The following is a 19,940-nucleotide window of genomic DNA, read 5'->3' as shown; positions in this document are numbered from 1 at the left end:
AGTTGTAGGGGGTAGAGTGTACATGAATGACACTCTTTTGAAAAGGTCCACAATTCACTAGTGCACCACACTCGATAGAAAGATTAATAAATTCTAATAGAGTAGTCAAATAACAGTCAGTTAATGTAAACACTATAATATAATTACAATGCAACAAAATACATTGAAATACCCTGTATCTATCACCAAACAAAATATGCATCTGAACGATTATTTTGTTTCACTCCATGATTGCCTCAGTGACTACTGTATTAGAGTATTTTGATCTTTAAAAGTGGAGGCTCTAAAATTAAGTAGAGAGGGTCAGCCTCCATAGCCCCCTTATTGTTACACCTATGCATACATAGGCACACATTATATATAAAGTCTATATTTAACTACCAAATGGCCATGGCATAGACACACTTAACTGTGCACAACATTATTACTTTATTTACAACCCTATATTTCCCTACCAGTTACTGTTAACTAGTAATTTTGTTACAAAATAGTGATATCAATGCAAAACATCTTCTCTGTAAAAAGGGCACATCCAAGAAACCACAAGTAAATGTACTGAACTGCAACTAAAAGATTTGATATCTGGTGTGGCCAAGAAACAATGTAAATGCTATCACTATGCTGTTTGAGGAATAATAGGTAGGCCAGCACAATTCAAGCATAATAGAAAAGTTTTTTGTGCATTGATTATGAGAGAAACTGAAAGCATTATCCACAATGAAATAGTATAATAAACACAAAAACGCTAGATTTACATCTCCTTGTAAAGAAAAGAGTGGCTAAAGATTGATATACTCTAATATAACAGTCACTGCATGTTGAAATATCTAACATTCATAGGTGCATTAATGCCCTACTAGAACAGTCTAGATACAATTTCTAGTAGCATATTTTGGGAATAATGGAGAAAACTGGCATAATTTAGCATAATAAGAGTAATGCTCAAAAGCACAATAGACAATTTCAAAAGAATAGCTAATAGGCTGAGACCTAGCAAATGCTACATGAGGATTGATAAATTGTGCACTGATTAATGTTCTGCATTTGATCTTGCTGCTTTCTTAATTAATACCTAATTGACTAGTCATTTGGCCACCTTTTTTCCCTACACAATTACTGTTTAAAAGGTGGCCAAATGACTTGTTAATTAGAATTAAAGATATTAATTAAGAAAGTTGCAAGACTACATGACTACAGAACATCAGTTAGTGAAAATTCGTCAATTGTTAATCATACTCAGTAACACTTATGTTATACATTCATTCTTGGCCACAACAGTTGTCAGATCTTTTAGTTGAGGTTCAGTACAGTTACTTGTAATTTCTTGGATGTGCCCTTTTTTACAGCAAAGGTGTTTTTGTACGGATCTTGTTGTTTATGTGTATAGTAGCTGTGGCTCTCCTGCAATCATTCTGCAGGAGAGCCAAAGGCCACTTTACATGTAAACAACATGATTACAAGTATGTTTTATGTCAGTATTGTTTGTAACAGTTTAGCTACTGTATGCGTATTTATCTATATTAAAGCCAGACTTAAATAAACACCAGGTCCTGAATCAAGGCCAGGGGGCACTTCCTTAATACAAGAGGTATGATGAGATTATGATAGCTTAATTTGTATAACAAGGCTTACTACAACTAATGAAGGGAAGGTACAAATACTGGAATGGACCACTGGACTGGGCTACTGGACTGATGTTTTTTTTGTTTTTGATTGCATTTTTCAACACTTTTGTAAGGCACATTGACTGTTACACTTTCTTTAACACACTTGATTCCATCTCATAACTGCTTGAATGTGAGTGTGACATGTCCCAAGATTATTGCATTAGCTATGGTACTGGAAATAAATTATATTGATTTCCCTATTGTTATTTCTTTGAAATGCCTCACCACTAGATGTATTATATAGCTTCCATGAAAGATTCAATTATGGGTCAGTAGCTCATACACGTGCATCATTTCAACATCATCAGTCCCTAAAAATTTTACACAGTGTCTACATGCAAATCTAGCGGTAGCTACCTCTCTTCAATATACCACTTACATTTGAGGATCAAACATGGGCATTAAAATTTACTACTTTTAGCCAGTTTTGAGACCTGAATGGCCAATATATTGGTCTAATTAATCCCTATGCCTTCCTCTTTAAGATTTCTAAACATCCTCTGGCTCTCCTCCAGCCCTCCTCCCACCCCTTATGCAGGGGCGTTGGGAGGGGAGGTTCCAAGGGGTTCAGGAACCCCCCTGTAAAATTTAAACTTCTGCGAGAAGGACCCTAACACACCATTTATTGTGGTAGGACAAAATGAGTGAATAATATAGTGTAATGGCGCAGCACAACAATTGATTTCATCTCTCAGGGAAGGATTTACAGAGGTAACACGGGCCCTCTTCAGAACTTATTAATAAGATCGATATACTCTAATAGAGCATTCAGGTACATACTATTCAGGTATACTCTAATAGAACATGCATGTAAATATCCTGAAGTTTTTCAGACATTCTAACATTAAATGCAAAACTGAGCATGACCTTATACTGCTGTAGCTTTGGTGTGCAGTGTTTAAGGATATAGAACTCCAGTAATTTATCGCTTAATGTGTTCTGCAAAATGAATTAATGCTATGCATGTTTGTATAGTTATAATGTTTTGATTGTAAGTCATGACATTTGTATCAGCGAATTTATGGTTCCTATACTAGTGAGAAAACTATCACTTACAGATTACTATATGTGTCTCTATGTGTTATGCTGTCTGTTTCAACTAGGTAGTTTTATCTAGTACTAGCTTCATCCCAGGGGCACTTATATGCATTACAATTAATGTACCTTTTGCATAAAATATAGCAATTTGCTAAGTTTAAATTCATTAAAATATTGAAAATCTCTCAGTCGTCCCCCCAGACACCTGCTTCTAGTAACTCAGTACTGCTGCTGGAACTCCCCTTCAAAAAATCCTGACTACACCCCTGTTATGGGGCTCTAAAAACTACCTATAATGACAGGAAACTAAGCTGTTGGCTACTTGTACAGTGGATGCTCTGGAAAGCAAGGAATTAATGTAAAATGTGTGAAAATTTGGTACAACCATTGGCAAACTATAACACACCGAATCTTAAAACCGGCACTTCTCGATACTTTTAAATAGGTGGTATGACTGGTTTTCCCAGACTGGATCTCAATTTAGAAGAATAATAGATCCACTGGAAAATATGAAGCCAAAGGAATCAATAAAACTTTATTAACAACTGAATATGCCTTTTTTCATCATGAACCATAATGATGGGTTCATAAGAGGGATTGCCTACTAAAAACTAAATAGAACGTACACCTAAAAATCACCTTGGAAAGTATCCTTCAATTCAAAACAATCCTTTGGTGATTTTTTGCAATGATTATACAGTAGGTTCACTATTGGGTATAGTTATCAAGTGAATAGGAAAATTTGTAATTGTGACAAAGCTGAAATTTGCCATTTTGTTCATCATAATACTATTATTCATTTTGGTACCTATCACAAGTGTAAAAAAAAATTTTAATATGTGAAATAGAGATCACTGAAAAAGAGTCAAACAAGCCAGCAGGTTAAACACACACCGATCTCTATTTGGATTCAATGGATATGGTAGAGACTAGGGAAAAACAATAGTTTCCATAAATCAGGAGCAGATAAGGACTGAGAATGCTTCTATATAGAAGTTTATTTGAGTCTAAATAGAGACCTATGTGTGTTTAATATAATGGCTTGTTTGACTCCTGTTTCTTTCAGCAATCATTATTTCCCATATTTTAATGTTTTAATATTATTCTTACACTAGTTTATTTAATTTTTATAAATCTGTGGATAGCTAACATGATAAAAAGTGCTGGTGGTGCTTGATATTACTAAACATGTATATCAAGTCAGTCATCATGCACAGTATTAAGTGTTCAGATCTAATATTAACAGCCATGAGAGTTAACAAACATCAGGTGCATTGTGTATATACAGCTTTAATACTTAATATCCAACATTAAGCAGTGTATAGCATGTTGTGGTCAGCAATACTCATTTGGATAAGCTGACATGGTCACATATGGCTAACTTCAGTTATGAGGGGTAGCCAATGCTCATACAAAATCTCAAAATCATCACGATAGTTACTAATATTTATAAATACAATTTTTTTTTTACAAAAATGTTTCTAGTTCTAAAAGAGACTGTAGGACCACAGGAGCCTCATCAAAGGCACAAGTGTTCCTTGTACAGAAACTTCTGGCAGTCAATTACTCCAAATGATTATCGTAGCTTGAGTCATAGCTACCCAGTCCTTGTCACAGCCACTTCTGTCATAACTTAAGTCGCCATAACAAGTTGTCATACTTTAACTCTTATATTGTAGTTATACCGACTTATGGCAGTAGTGAACAGGTAAAAATGAAAATATGTTTGATTGGTTTCTAAATATATTATGGATCTCTAATTGGATTTCTGAGGTGGTGTATGAGAGGTCCAGGCCATTGGCAACCCTTGTGCAGTTACTATCTCTTCGCAGAAGAAGTTACATTATAATGTTTTGTTAGACTTCCTTAAAATTAGATTAAAATTAGGAGTTACAACTTCTTGTACTATTGTATTAAACATTTTTTTAAAAAGCAATTCAAGCAATCAAAAGTAGTGAACAAGAGGTGAATGGTGAATTACAGCATAAGGGATATCCCTACATTTGGAATTTTAGCTATAGAAATTATTTATTCCATGCCAAAGTAGAGATGCTGTAATACATCATTCATCTACTAAATTAATATACTAATTTGTTTAGTTTTGGCCACTCCAGTGGTTCCCATCCACTGCTCGCATCTCTTTACTGTCAGCACTAACATGGTTCATTATTCCACATTCTTCCATTATTTTCCGGTTATTCTTGCATGATGTACAGGCTCAGGAGACCCAATCTTGTAAGGGTGTCAGCTCACATGTCAGTGCCATGGGTGTACTATTAAGTCAGCACAAATTCACCTTTGTATTATTCCTGCAATTTAAATGATCGAGGTACAAGCTTAAGTATTCTTTTATGCAGCTTGCTATGGTTCTGCTAGGAAAAAAAATTACTTCAAAAGCTCCTAATCTCATAATGAAATAATGGAAATGGACCCCCACCCAAATGCAAATATTCCTGGGTACAGGATGGAAAACAGAGAACTTATTTGGAGTGGCCTTAGCATAGCTACAGCTATACATATGTGACTGTTCTATTAGAATATCATACATGACTGTTGTACTAGGGTGACTGCTTTATTAGAGTATCTCTAGTCAGCCAACAAGAGAGTATGCATCATCATCATGTTCGAGTAAATAGATTATCATTATTAAGAGAGATGTGGGACCACATCTCTCTTAATTATAGTGTGAATCAATTACAGTGCAAATCAATCTAGATCAAGATTACAGGCATCTAGCACATGTCCACTAGTGTAAGCCCTTAAATGTTTTTGTGGTATGGAAAAGTAATGCCTCGATATGGTTTTGTTGCATTAAGAAGATGAACACTGAAGATAAAAGGAAATACAAGGCACAGAGTCATCAGTACCCCAAAAGGCACAAGTCATTGGTGAGTTCAATGGCCATGTGCTGCTTTAACCTCCAGCTTTATGACTATGGTCAGTGGGACTGGCAGGCTGATATGTTGCAAGACAAAAATTTGAAAAATGGTAATTTTTTCTTTAAATGTCTATATTTGGCCGCTGGAGAGTGGTTTCTTGTTTTTAATTCTGTATTTCATGTTAGATGGACTAACCCGCAAAAGTGATTTTTGTTGCATAAGATGTTTCTAGGATGATTTTTAAATATGTCATCTTTGTTATTTCCGGGATCCCTACTTAAACAGTACTACTGTACTGTTTGATGCTATTATTAATTTCATTTGTAATAATAGGTGACCCTACTGTGTTTGGAAACTTACCAATTCATGAAGCAATGAAGAAAGCTATCCAAGATGCAGTGAATAGTGGTACATGCAATGGATATGGCCCTGCTCATGGTATGTAAGTATGCTCAATCTACAAAAGTACTGTGTATTATGATCAATGAAATTATGCTTCAATAGATTCAGTAATTAATTTATTAAAGCTTTACAGCACTTGTGAAGGTCTGTAGGACACCTGGTCCTACAGCCTGCTCAAAGACACTAGATACAAAGACATTAGCTACATAAGGTGTGTTTGAAAAGTTGCAGGAAGGAGAAAAAATCCATGACTGGACCTAGGTGGCCTCAAACCTGCAGCCATCCGATTTACGCTCGAACGCTTACAGGAGTCTACCAGGCGGTCAGGATGTTTTCTCCTTGTTATTTTCATGTAATTATATCCATAGGAGTTCTAGAGAGTGACTCATTATCTCTAAGCACCCCAAGTAGAACCAAATTAAAATGTACCCATTTTAAATTACTTTGTATCCCACATGATAGAGCCTACCAATATCTGGTTTTAAACTGTGGATATGGAGAAGAACAAATGCCTTGGACAATTATAGCCATGTCATAAATTTCAATGAATATTGGGTATTTGCATAAGCTGACATATAGAATGCTATCAATTGCTTTTTGGGTGATTGGGCGAGGTGTTCTACAAAATACACTTGCATAAGGGTAGCTAATTTGCTACAAATAGAAGGAAAATTTGGAACTTTCAGTCAGATTAGGGATTAAAGAAACAAAAGTAGCAAATAAAAAATGGCAGAACAATGAAGATTCTGCCTATACCTCCAGATATGCTAGTGGACTATACCTCAGTCTATGACCATGACTGAATTAGGGATTAAAATTTAATGTCCACTAGTATATCTTCAGGTATAGGCAACCTTCCTTGTTTCACTGCCATTTAGTTATTCACTACTTTTTTGATCCCTAATCCAACTTAACCTAATTTTTCCTTGTACTTGTTTGTTTATTTTATAACATATTTTATGAGTATTGAACCTGTGCATACCACAGTAAAAGAAAGAATGGTGCCAGGAATGCCATAAAAATAGTTTAGCTATACGCTTCATTTTCAGCTATGCTCTGCTTGATCACAGCATGACAAATGAAGAAAATTATGAGAGCATCTCTACAATCAATCCAGTCATTATGGAAAATATGTGCGATAGGCACAGAAGGAATCCTATTGCACTATCGTAAAATTGACACCTTGCATTGTCAGCAAAAAGAACTGCAGAACAATACACAAATACTTCCTTGCATTCACTTTTGTGTCAATCTATAAACATAATCATTTCATAATGTAGGTTTGCAACAAGCTCGTAAGGCTGTGGCCAAGCATTATGGTGCACCTGATTCTCCATTAACAGAGAATGTGAGTTCAGATTGTCACATAACTCTATTATGTTGTACCATTGAAGGATGTCATAATGACTTGTGGGTGTTCTGGAGCACTGGATTTGTGCATCACATCTATAGGCAACTCTGGACAGAATATTCTGATTCCAAGACCAGGATTTGTTTTGTACAGATGTTTATCAGTGCCCCGAGGTGTAGAAGCTCGTCAATATGATTTGCTGGTGAGATATACCTGTAGAGTTAGCTACAGGTTATAGATGCTTTCATGAAGGGCTGCCAGGTGCTCATGGCTGTAAGAACATGTGGGACCCAAATAATTTGCTTACAAACTATTATTGGTGGTATCACTGGGCTTTAAAGCCATTTTAATGTTAAGTATATTGACGACTTCTCATAAGTTACTGTATATCACAATGAAATAAATTGAGCATAATGTTGGGAAATTAGAGCAGAGCAGCATAGCATAATAGGTTTAAAATGAGCATAATTGACTGGTCCCTAAAAAAAATGCGTGAATGCAGCCAGACATCAAAAACAAGCTAACCACTTAAACAATATACCTTCTGAAACAACAGTGATGATTAACTGTAGCCAGCTAGCTACTCCCACTACTACCACGCAAACAAGCTTGTATATAATTTTTTAAATGAATGCTGGGATGTGTAATGGCCTGGGTTATCAAAGAAAGTCTATTAATTGTGGGAATAATCATGTTTGCTTTCCATACATCATTCCTTTTCCAAATGTACAACCAGAACAAACATTGGAGCTCTAAACTTTACCAACATCAAACAAACAACAAGTTTAATGAATGCTATGTATGTAAGAGGATGTATCCACCCAGGGAGTTATTTTCCATAGTTCACATGCTTACACAAGCTCATGCTATGAGTTAGATACCATTATACTCCAAGAATATGTATCCAATTCAAAAGTACAATAACTATAAGGTAATTTGCCATTGATGAAAACATTGAAGTACTGTATGCTAAGCAGCATTGCGGATGTTGCTGCCCATTTTTATTCAAAACTCTGAAAATTGCAAAACATTTAATTGTTACAGACACAGCAAGGGAAATCACCACATTATTAACCTACAGTTTTATGTAGACTTAGGTAGGATGATCGCCCAGAATTAAAGAGGAAACTACAGTGGTTGAATTTTTCATTGCAAGCCCTACTATTGTTCAAACAGTGGTAGAGGTGTAATTTACTGGTTTATCTACACAAAACTGACCCATAGGATGCAAATTCAGTCACTTAATGTGCACCTTCTACCCAGCTTACACTAATCATTTATAATCTTGACGAATGACACATGATTAACTGCAACACTCTACCACTGCTTGATTGGTCTACTTGGCCTGGATTTACCTAAGCAATTAATAGTACTTGTAATCCATAGTCTTCATGTACTCTTAGAATCTACTGATAGTGTTCTTTTGTGGTTAGTTGTGCTACCTGTACATTATGCAGTCAGTAATATAATGACCTATAGTATTGAGTTGTGCTCATCACTATACTGTACCTACAGTAAATTATGTCTCTCAATTTTACTGATAGTATCGGTCACTCAAAATTGGAAGACCACCAAAACTTCCCGCTATAGAGTACTCTCATAGCTTCTTGAAATATCAAAGCTTGAGCACTTTCAACAACTGGATTGAATGTTAGACATTCCCTGTCACAAAATCAAAAATCAATACATTGTCCCCAGAACTTTGATTTAAATATCACCATACAGTAAAAAGGGTCAATATTATATAACACAATAATTATTTTGTTTAACAATTGCTACTGTATGTAGCTTATATATGTAGCTCTCCAGCGAGTCATAAATATTGCATGTATACTCCATCAAATATTCTTTGTTTAAGTTTTAAATGTGATTAGGTTTTGGTGACACAGTTTTAACGTCACACATGAAAGGATTAAGATTTTACAATTTTACCGTTAAGACAATAATTACATACCTGTTGGATTACTTACAGAATTTTTTGTAATTCAAAGTATGAGCTACTTTTTGATCACTTTGACGCAAATTGATTATGATAATAAACATTAGTTTTGAGTTGTCTAATGTGATGTTAAGCTGATTATTCAAAGTTTGATCACAAAATGTAGCTTTACAATTTTCTGATTTATCCTTGCAATACACTTACTCAATTTTTAGTATGCCACTTGGTGTGTATATGTGGTGCAAACAGTTGACATTTTCTTCTTTACCATTATTATTATCATGCAGCCTGATAAGCAATGGGAAGCTGATCTTGACCACATGGAAAAATTGATAGATGCCAACACTGTTGCAATTGTTGTAGTGAATCCTTCAAATCCTTGTGGATCAGTATATTCAAAGCAGCACATTCTTGAAATTTTGGCTGTTGCAGAAAGGCACTTTTTGCCGGTAATTGCTGATGAAGTATATGCAGGATTAGTGTTTAGTGGATCAAAGTTCTACTCCATTGCATCTTTATCTCAAAATGTACCTGTTCTGTCTTGTGGAGGTATGGGAAAGAAGTACCTAGTTCCAGGATGGCGTGTAGGATGGATATTAATTCACGACAAGAATGATATTCTCAAGAAAGAGGTACTGTCATTTCTTAACATATAATAATGTGTCATAAAAGTCATTATTAAAGATACTACCACAATTAATATCAAAATTTAAGTATTTCCATTATTATGACACTAATTGACCTAATTGACACTCACCAAATTCACCTGAATTGCTGCTATTAAATTTTTTACAATTAACCTACCATCACAGCCATTTCTTGGATTTCACATCTTTTTTACCATGGCCTTTTTAAGGGTCGCACCTTTTTTACAGCATGGGTGCTTTTGATTAGATCATACATACTGAAGTATACCACTAGTGTATCTGCAGGTATGTATAGGCAACCTCCCTTGTTTCACTTTACTTTTAAGAATTCACTTGCGTACCTGACTGTCATCAGCTGCACTTTGTGGCATGACACATATTTAATACTCCTAAGCATCTTGGTAAATTGGTAATTCACATAAATGTATGCCTACTTAAATAGTACTATGCATCAATGAAAAATATAATATGGTGTTTGATATTTTTCCAATAGTCGGAGTAAACTGTAAATATTTCCTAATAGTTTAGATAAACTAAGAACACTATTGTGCAATTTTGTATGCATACTCTTTGCCTGGTAGAATATCCTTATATTGTTGCTATATTATAATATCTTCAAGCATATTTACTACTCATTTAGGTTGTGCCCTGCCTAATGAGTGCAACTCGTAAGATTTTGGGACCAAGCACCATCTTACAAGCTGCTTTACCAGATATCTTGGAAAATGTCCCAAACTCATATGTTGAAAACACAATGAATGTTGTCCAGGTGAGAAAATATTACTTCCTATACATTTCTTTACTAGTTATGCACACAATTATCCCTAGGAAGTAGGGATCTGTGATTAATATCAACACAGCATTTAAAATGAGTATCACAATAATTATGATACACAAAAACAGCCAAGCTGTAAAAAATGGTGTGGCCTTAAAAAGCCTGGGTGAAAAGAGTTGTAAAACCAAAGGTGGCGGCCAAGAAATGGCTGCAATGATGTTAATGCTAATAAATTTTAACAATGCACACAGCCATTATTAAAATTGTTTAGCATTAACATCATTGCAGCCATTTCTTGGCCGCCACTTTTGATTTTACAACTTTTTTCACCCAGGCTTTTTAAGGCCGCACCATTTTTTACAGCTTGGCCGTTTTTGTGTGAATTTTACTCCTATTTGTACTTTATTAGGCCCCAAAACCAACCTATGGCTGACTTTGAGGTTTGTTTTCACTCACATTTCTTCTTTTCTATGTAGATACAATGATGATTATTGAAGACAGACTTATAAATGTATTTCATTGCATGATTAATTCAATATTTGATAATATTATTGTAATACTCTAATAGAGTGCACATTTTTTTTGAGGACTTCTAATAGAACATACATAGAATGTTCTAGAACAATCTAGTACTTCTATTCGTAGATCTATGAACTTACAAACGTTTGATTATAAGCAGATTTCAACTAGAAATTTCATTTATAAATTAAGTGAGGTTATCAGCCAAGGTAGCAGTGGTTCAGTGGTTAAGGATGCAGGTGTTAGGTATGGAGGTCCCTGGTTCGAACTCCGGTTAGTTTGTTTTTTTCAACATTTTTGTACACCTTTTTACCCCGTGGTGACTGCTCTATTAGAGTATCTCGATCCCGCGATTTTATACTTGCTTAGTTTTTGCTTTATAACTTCGTCGCTGTAACTCTATTGCTATTCAAACTATCAAAAGGCACTGCTACGATGATCAGCCTATCTACACACCAATTTTCAAGTTATTTCCATAGTCGGTTTACTCTGTAGCCGTAACAGAAGTTTGATCTTTTTTTACGTGAATAAACGATCATAACTCCTTGAAGTTTACTCAGATTCACGGCAAACTTGGTACGTGAATCCACCGTTACAAGCTCTTCATTTATGCCAAACATCGAGGCAATCGAGTCACACGTTTGCATTTTATAGCAATTTTTGCAAAGTGTGCGAAAAGAAATCGAAGCCCCCGTACCCCCGTACGGCATAAGAAGGAAAAAACGAAGAAATTAAAACGAAATTTTGAACGCCCATATCTCGCAAATGGCTGTTGCTAATTTGATCAAATTTGCTGTGTGGCGTACCCTACCTGGGGGACAGCTATAATGCAAAAATGGTGTGTTTTGGAGAAGGGGCCATGGAGCTATGCACACATGAAAAAGCTGTTTTCTTTCTTCCTGTAAATATACTCACGGTGTGGTCGCCGGCTTTCTTGGCCGCACGACACACTACCGTGTGTCTTGATACTGCGCCAAGAAATATTGATACATCAAAATACTTTAATAGAACAGTCTATAACAGTGATCCCTTTCTGAAAATGCATCACATTTCCTCATATAAAAGCTGCATATGAATAAATTCCTGGATTGATTACAAGCCGGGGGGAGGGGGGGTTTCAGCATGTTTGGAAAATAAATGCTTTGTCTAAAATAAAGACCCAAGTTATTAATGAAGTCTACTGTTAGTGGTTTTAGCTCTTTCTGTTGCTGCTCTAACTTATTAAGGTTAAGTTTAAAGCCATCTGAAGGGTGAAGAAGCTATGAATAATCACATGAGTAGTCTGTGTGAGCCCACATGCATGCAAATATGTATACATATCATACAATCATTTTCCAATAATTTTAGGCCTTGAATACAGCTGCCTGTTTATATAGTCAACACACTATATGAAGGTTCTCTATACGCTACTATTACAATAGTGGCATACTACCAAATGCTGGGCATCAACCGGGCCTATCCAAAATAAATGCCCAGTCTCAAATAAAGTCCCAATTTGTTTACAGGCTGGGTCAAAAATACTGAGAAGAAAATAAAAGCCTTGGCTTTTATATGAGGTAATATGGCATTCTTACCCATTTATTCTTTTGAATTCAAGAGGATATTGCTTCAGTCATCATAGTAGTTGGGTGAAATGGTTGATCATGCTTGTTAGTACCAGTCATAATTAGCTAGTCATGACCAGTTCATTATAGTATCGTGATACAGTATCTGATGGTGATATGTGATACACAAAATCCACTGTATCGCAGAATCCTACTACCCATAGTATGATATAAATCTATATGTGAATATTCATGTAACTATGGTAACATAATAATTATGTGAAACTTATACATGCATGTTACAATGAATTCAACACGTGATTTTATGCTGCCCATGCATAGGCTAATGCCACTGCAGTGTATAATAAATTGTCGGCTGTTCCTGGACTTCAGCCAGTGATACCTCTGGGTGCAATGTACATGATGGTTGGAATAGACCTGACTAAATTTCCAAATCTTACATCTGCAATTGACTTGATGGAGAAGTTGATGTGTGAAGAAAGTGTTTATTGCCTACCTGGAGAGGTTAGCACAATAGGAATATATAATACGACTTGTTATTTTAGAGTAACACTGCAAACACTACTCGGTATAGTTATATGTACACTACATAGTAACATGTGTCTGTCTTACTTCATAGCCTAAAATAAGTGTGCTGTATATAGTTCCTAAGTGTTGTTATGTACTTCATTATGTATACCTATATTAATCCTGTACACCATTTTGAACTCAACTTCATTGGTAGAGCTGATTTTTGTACAGATACTATATATACCTCAGCAGTAATATCTGTACAAGTACATGCTGATGATAAATAAAGTTAGCGTTGAGTCAGGCAACTAGTGGACATTAATAACACTTAATAAGTCTCTGCAGGCCTGCAGTGAAACTGAGGTTAATATCAAACCAGGAGAAAAATTGAGATTCTCTAATAGAACAGTAAACACTCTAATAGAACAGTCATTACATGCAGTACTGATTTCACGTGACATAGAGAATGAGAACCATTCAAGTGTTTATTAATCGTCAGGAGGCTAATCTGTTCTTGGCATGGTGCTACAAATGCAAGTCACATATTACACTGAGCAGTTGCTGTCCTTTGAATACTAATCGTTACAACTCAGAAAATTGATTAGAATCATTGAGAAACCATGAATTATACATAATTATTTGCATACCACAAAACTACAAAGATATTAGACAGTATTTCAGATTCAGAAGAGATCTGTTACTTAATGATTAACAATTTTATTGATATTAGTACTGGAATTTTTTTGTCATTTTCAACAATCAAATCAACAAGATGAAATTATTCGAGCCCCACACAAATTGTTTATCAAGATCCAGTTAGAGTTGGAATTCTCTACCCCAGTCAGTGATTGATGACAATCCCCAAATCAGTTTAAGAACCTTTTGGACAGACACCATATAAATGTAAAGTATGATTTGTAATAGGTAAATTGTGTATGACTAGTGTGTGTGATTTGGATGTTCAGGCTTACACCTCTATCCAAAATTTACAATTAAAATAAAATGCCTATAGCTTCTGAGGGACTATAGATATGCCCTCAGACCCCCTGCTTTAATATGCCTACTAACTCTGGAGCACATCCCCTTTGCAAGCTATTGCTATTATTTGTATATTGCAGTTGAAGTGACACTTCTCTGTTTACATTTTATCATATGAAGAACTTCTCTAAAAAGCATAATGCATTTCTGAAAAGCATAAAAACAAGCATAATATTAAGCAGAAATTTAGGGAAATGCCAAGAAGCATAAGACGAAAATTTTGGAACATAATTAACAGACTTAAGTCTAGCCATGATTTTTTAGCATTTGTGCTCCTCAGAATATTTAGGAGAGGTGTATATTAGAGTATCAGCTTGTTATTTCAGTTCCATGCAGTTCTGGAACCATAAACCTAAGGAATTACAGTTCCAGTTCTGGAGCTATAACTTATAGTTTCAGTCCCTGTTCTTGACCCATACTTAAAGCTCCAGTTCCAGAACTATAACCCTTAGAATTTCTAATTCTAGAACTATAACCTTTTAGAGTGCAGTTTCAGTTCCAATACTGTAACCAAAACTTTAGAATTAACAGTCCATTTCTAGAACAATTCAGAACCAGTCAAATGCTATGTACCACTGACATTTGAACCTTAATTTGATTGTTCATGTATCTGTAAAGCTATTAGACAAAACAGATATATCACAAAACTATTTCTAACTACGTGCAAAGCTACATGCAAGACCTTCAAGAATCAAGGCTTTGATTATGAAGTAAAGATCAACATTTCAGTATGCCTAGGTAGTGACAACTATATTGGTTCCATTTTGTCTTTAGCATTACATCAAATGTATACAATCACCGGACTACTGGACTTGAAGTTTTTACAAATATTTTGGAAACTGTTTACATTTATTTTTTGCCACATTGAATGTAGAATATGCTGGTAGACCTTTCAACTGACAGCTGTGTGTCTAGCTATATGGAAAAGCAAGGCAACTATTTAAATTTTGCAGACTTGAATCCTCATAGCTTGTGTTAGGATGCATGGCACTACCACACAACATAATAGTTATGTACTCCATAATTTGAATGTTTGCTCAGAGAATGGTGCATCACACCCATGAACACATGCTCAGTTAAAAGTTTAACTGTATTTAATGCTTCAATTTTAAATTCATTTATGTAGTTAATATAACTAGCAAACAATACCTAAGCAACAAATGACAAGTGTAACCCTAGAAATGAACAAGCAATGTAGCTGAGCAAAGTTAATATGTTCACTTGCATAATTGTACAGTCAGTGTAGCAATACCATCATTTTATAGCAGTGTAGCTAAGTTCAACATCTCAACAACATAGATATTGTTTTGTAGCTCACCAGTGGTTGAGGCTATGTGTACCAAATTTTCGCATGTTTTACCCCAATTCCTTCCTTTCAAGAGCATCTACTGTATTAGTAGCAAACAGCAAAGTTACCCACTATTTTTGATAGTTTTAATTTGATGTGACTGTACCATGCGAGCTCCAAAAGGGATGGGTGATGGGGGCAGAGGAGGGTAAGTCACTGCTTAAAAATTAAAGAGAAAGCATAACGATGAATTAGGCCAAATTATAGGACATTCAAGTTTAATTGGCTAAAATAAAAGGGCATTTACAGCACAGGTCTTTATTTAACACCACTAAGCTACACAGCCACATACAGTTCTGGCCAGAGGTCCATTAGGGCCCCAGACAGCTCGTATGGATTACCACTGTGATTGGGAAAAGCAGCCAGCTAGCAAAAGCAGACCACATAAGTCATGCTAATTTTCAATGTGAATTTTGATATACGTATATATATAGTTCATTCATAGGTTTGTGTTCTTGGTGAAAATCAAATCTGCTGTCATTGGGCAATTAGACTGTTTTTCCCAGACCCAGTCACAATTAATATTTGCTGTAAAAAGAAAAAAGCACAAGTCCAGTAATCCATGTAGTCCACCTGTCTAGTCTAGTGATTGTAGATGTACATATACACAACTGCAGCTGTTGTATTATATTCTATTAAATAATAATCAGCTCTTGCTTTCTCAGCACACAAACTGAGGTCTTGTACAGAGCATCATATCTTGAGTTTTGGCTACAAAACTGTATGATATTTCCGGTTCCAGTTCTACCATTAGTTTCAGTACTTGATAAATTTTCTTAATAGTTGTTCTATTGCCAGGGCCAAGGAAAAATAATGTCCTGTCCTGGTTCTAGTTCTAGAACTGGAACTAGAATAAAATTGCTGGGACAGAAATTACTTTTAGTTCCAGTACAGAGAACTGTATTAACAATTAATGACAATTATACACATATGCACAATTACATTATGCATTCCTTTATGTATGTTGATGTGATTTAATGTAACACCTGTGCTTGTAATTACAGTAATGTGTATACTGTTCTCTTCTTCACTTTGTAGTGCTTCCAATATCCTGGGTTTTTCAGATTGGTATTGTCAATGCCAAATGACAGAGTGAAGGAGGCTTGCTCCCGCATAACAGATTTTTGCAAGAAGTATTATGTTGAAGCTAAGTAACATTACAAAGAACTGTGCTGTATAATTACACTGCTACTGATTTTTCTATATATACTTTAGTTATTGAATTATGCTTCTGCTTTTTCTTTATTGATATTTGCTACATATTAATCATGTAATAATGCAATTAACTTTTTATGTAAGGCATCTGAAGTTCTGAATTCTGAATTTCCAACCTGTCCATGCACTGCAAAATTCCTTGGCAATCATGAACTGCTCATAGGTGCTGCTGATCCAAGTGGTAACTTGCTGACATTTCAAGTTAGCAAGCCTTTCATTTACATAAAATCATGAAAAATGTAACAAGTGGTCAGAAAACTGTTCAATATTGTACAATGTGAACGTACACTGTAGTTTGCAAAGCACAACTCAGCGTGATTTACTCATGGTATGTAGTGAGATTTCCTACAATTACATGAGAATTCCTAAGTCAAGGACACATGGCATACAGTGAGATTTCCTATACTAATCAGAAATTTGACATTTACATGAGATTTCCTACACATGGCATGCAGTTAGCCTTTTTTGTACTGTTCAGAATATACATGCACATACATCACTGCTATGTGTTCTGGACTAAGGAATGTTATGCAAATGTAAAGTTTCTGAATAGTATAGAAAAGCTAACAGCATGCCATGTGTTGCTCACCATAACGTCAATGTCACAATTTAAATAATGTGATTATTATTATTATAGGAACACATGACATGTTGTCAGACTAAATGTGAAGTGTAGGTATATAAATAGCACAACATGTTGTTAGTTGTGCATGGCTGGACTTATCAACTATCATGCATTATGTTTGAACTACATTGTTTTTGTTATAATGCATGGTTTTATACTGCCATATTATGCATTAGAAGTTGTCTAAGAACAGGTTATCACGTGATTTGTTATTGTAACATAACTGTGAAGCAGGGGCTAAAAAAAGGGGCTAGTTGTGGCCCTAAAAGCTAGTTGTAAATGACTTTAGGCTAGTTGCAAATGGTGATTTGGCTATAGTCATAAAAGTCAGCAAGCTGCACCACGGAAAGGAATAAAGTCAAAAATTACATACATTTGCTGTGTATGTTTACAGGGATTTGATTTAAAGTACCTCAAGATCCAGTCTTGAAATTACCATTTTCAAAAAATTTCCACTTGTGGTCCACTAAAATTGCAACTTATAGTTATGGTCATTTTCACAGTCCACATGCCTTAAAATCTTATAAAACAATAAAGAATTGGCTTGTACATTACTGTAAGTTTGTTTTTAGTTCCAGGTCTCAGTCACTTATCTCAAATTGCTTCCAGATTCAATCTTGCCACAATTATGTTTCAACTAGGTAAACTATGCTCCCACACTCCCCTGAAATCCCCGCTTCAATCATTCCCTTCACTAACTGGCATTTTGCTACATAACAATTGTGACAATATAGAGCACAATTGCAAAATACAAAAATAATGTAACAAATGAAAATTTGTTTCTATGTACTACTACTACCCCCCCCTCCCCCCAGGTTTGGGCTAGTTGTAAAAATAGTTTTTTAGCCACTGCTGTGAAGGTATCAAAAAGTGTATAATAACAAAAAATCAGAGAAGAACTTCCTAGGAAAAGTGTCAAAATCTACACCTACTATAGTAAGCAAATTTTCACTCATTTTAGTCTGAGATTGTCACTCCAACTGCTGTCATACCTGACTACTGTAACACTTTATGGATTAGGATAAGGTCTCTGTGTAACCTGCATTAGCTTTCCTTCTGTATAATTATGTAAATGCAATATATACGGTACATTGTAGACTCCATTATAGGCCAAGGATGCATATAATGTAAATTGTGACCAAATCTTACCTTTTGGGCACAAGCAAAATTTGTGGAAAATCTCAAATGAAAATTTCAACAATTTTTAAAAATAATCTTTTTGCACATTTGGATAAAGCAACTATTAAACCTTCTTGCTGTGAATTTTGACACCCAAAACTTTTTTCCTAGGAGATATGGATGATAATATTAGACCATGTAGTAATTTCACATGTGTGGGACACCAATTAACCTACAAATTGGGTGATGTGTTTAGTGATGGAATGGCTAAAACTATAAGTCTACTCTTAGACAACTATACATGCCATTTAATTGCAAAAAAGTACCAAGAATTCTTCATTAATTCAGAAATCTGTTTTAAGTATTATAGATGGTAGGAATGGATTATTTTATTGATAAGCAAAGTGATTTGTCACCATTAGTCACTCACAGAACTCAATACATTACCATAAAAGTTAGTTTGTAATGTACAGGGCAGAAAACTGACCAAATCTATTAAGCTAAAATTTTAACACAAGACAGATGAACACCCAGTACCCTCATTTAAGCTATAAAATTGACCAATGTGCCAAAAAGGTAGGCTTTCCAAGATTGGGTCACAATTTCATATTTACTGGACATCTACAGTAACAGGAAATGTGTTAGCCGAAATCTGCAATGAATTCGAATAGCATCTTGGAAATATAGGTGCCTTATACATTTTGCTAACTCTATGGTAAGCTAGCTAGCTGCACTGTACTAATGCTGCTGTCTGTTTCTTGCAATTGCCAAATGTCCATATAAATGTCATGTAATGTAATGTGATGTGTCCTGAGCTGGTGGAGAGGATAATACACACTGGACCATGACGACACATGACATTTATGCACTTGTCAATTTCATGTCCCACCCCCCCATCCCCGGGCGTCCCTACACCCCAGGTGGGGATTTGACATTGCTTCTTGTCCCCACCCCTGGGGCAATTGATATGCAGTTGTCCAATTCACTGACCAATTTTCGGTAGTTGCATTTCTAAACAATAAAATTGCGCACTTGCTATAATTTTACTAGCTACAGGGCAGGTTTAATACTATAGTCGCATGCATGAAATATGCACTTAGTCATCCTTGAGGTGTTGTCAAATCCCCTACTATGGGGCTGGGGACATAGTGGAGATTTGACAGCCGATTTTGCCCCACTAGTGGGGAATCTGACACCATGATTTGTCAAATCCCCTGTATTCCCCACCCACCCCCTGGGGGTGGGGCATGAAATTGACAAGTGCATTACTGACAGTTCCTAGGCAGGAAATTTGCATTTTGAC

General features: G+C 35.5%; 1 protein-coding gene across 1 annotated transcript in view; it reads left to right on the top strand.

Annotated features, from left to right (window-relative positions):
- The window catches only part of LOC136248756 (tyrosine aminotransferase-like), a 33,272-nt gene extending 16,308 nt beyond the window's left edge, over positions 1-16,964 (top strand). Inside the window, exons 2-8 of the mRNA XM_066040551.1 lie at positions 5,918-6,022; positions 7,267-7,334; positions 7,381-7,539; positions 9,564-9,908; positions 10,564-10,692; positions 13,104-13,286; positions 16,717-16,964. Of these exons, the coding sequence (XP_065896623.1) occupies positions 5,918-6,022; positions 7,267-7,334; positions 7,381-7,539; positions 9,564-9,908; positions 10,564-10,692; positions 13,104-13,286; positions 16,717-16,833 (1,106 nt within the window). The 3' untranslated portion in view covers positions 16,834-16,964. The remainder of the gene's footprint in view (positions 1-5,917; positions 6,023-7,266; positions 7,335-7,380; positions 7,540-9,563; positions 9,909-10,563; positions 10,693-13,103; positions 13,287-16,716) is intronic.
- Positions 16,965-19,940: the final 2,976 nt, after the last annotated feature.

This window comes from Dysidea avara, chromosome 1, assembly GCF_963678975.1.
Source record: "Dysidea avara chromosome 1, odDysAvar1.4, whole genome shotgun sequence".
Taxonomy (NCBI): Eukaryota; Metazoa; Porifera; class Demospongiae; order Dictyoceratida; family Dysideidae; genus Dysidea; species Dysidea avara.
The sequence above is the reverse complement of the archived record's forward strand: the minus strand, read 5'-3'. Positions and strand labels throughout refer to the sequence as shown.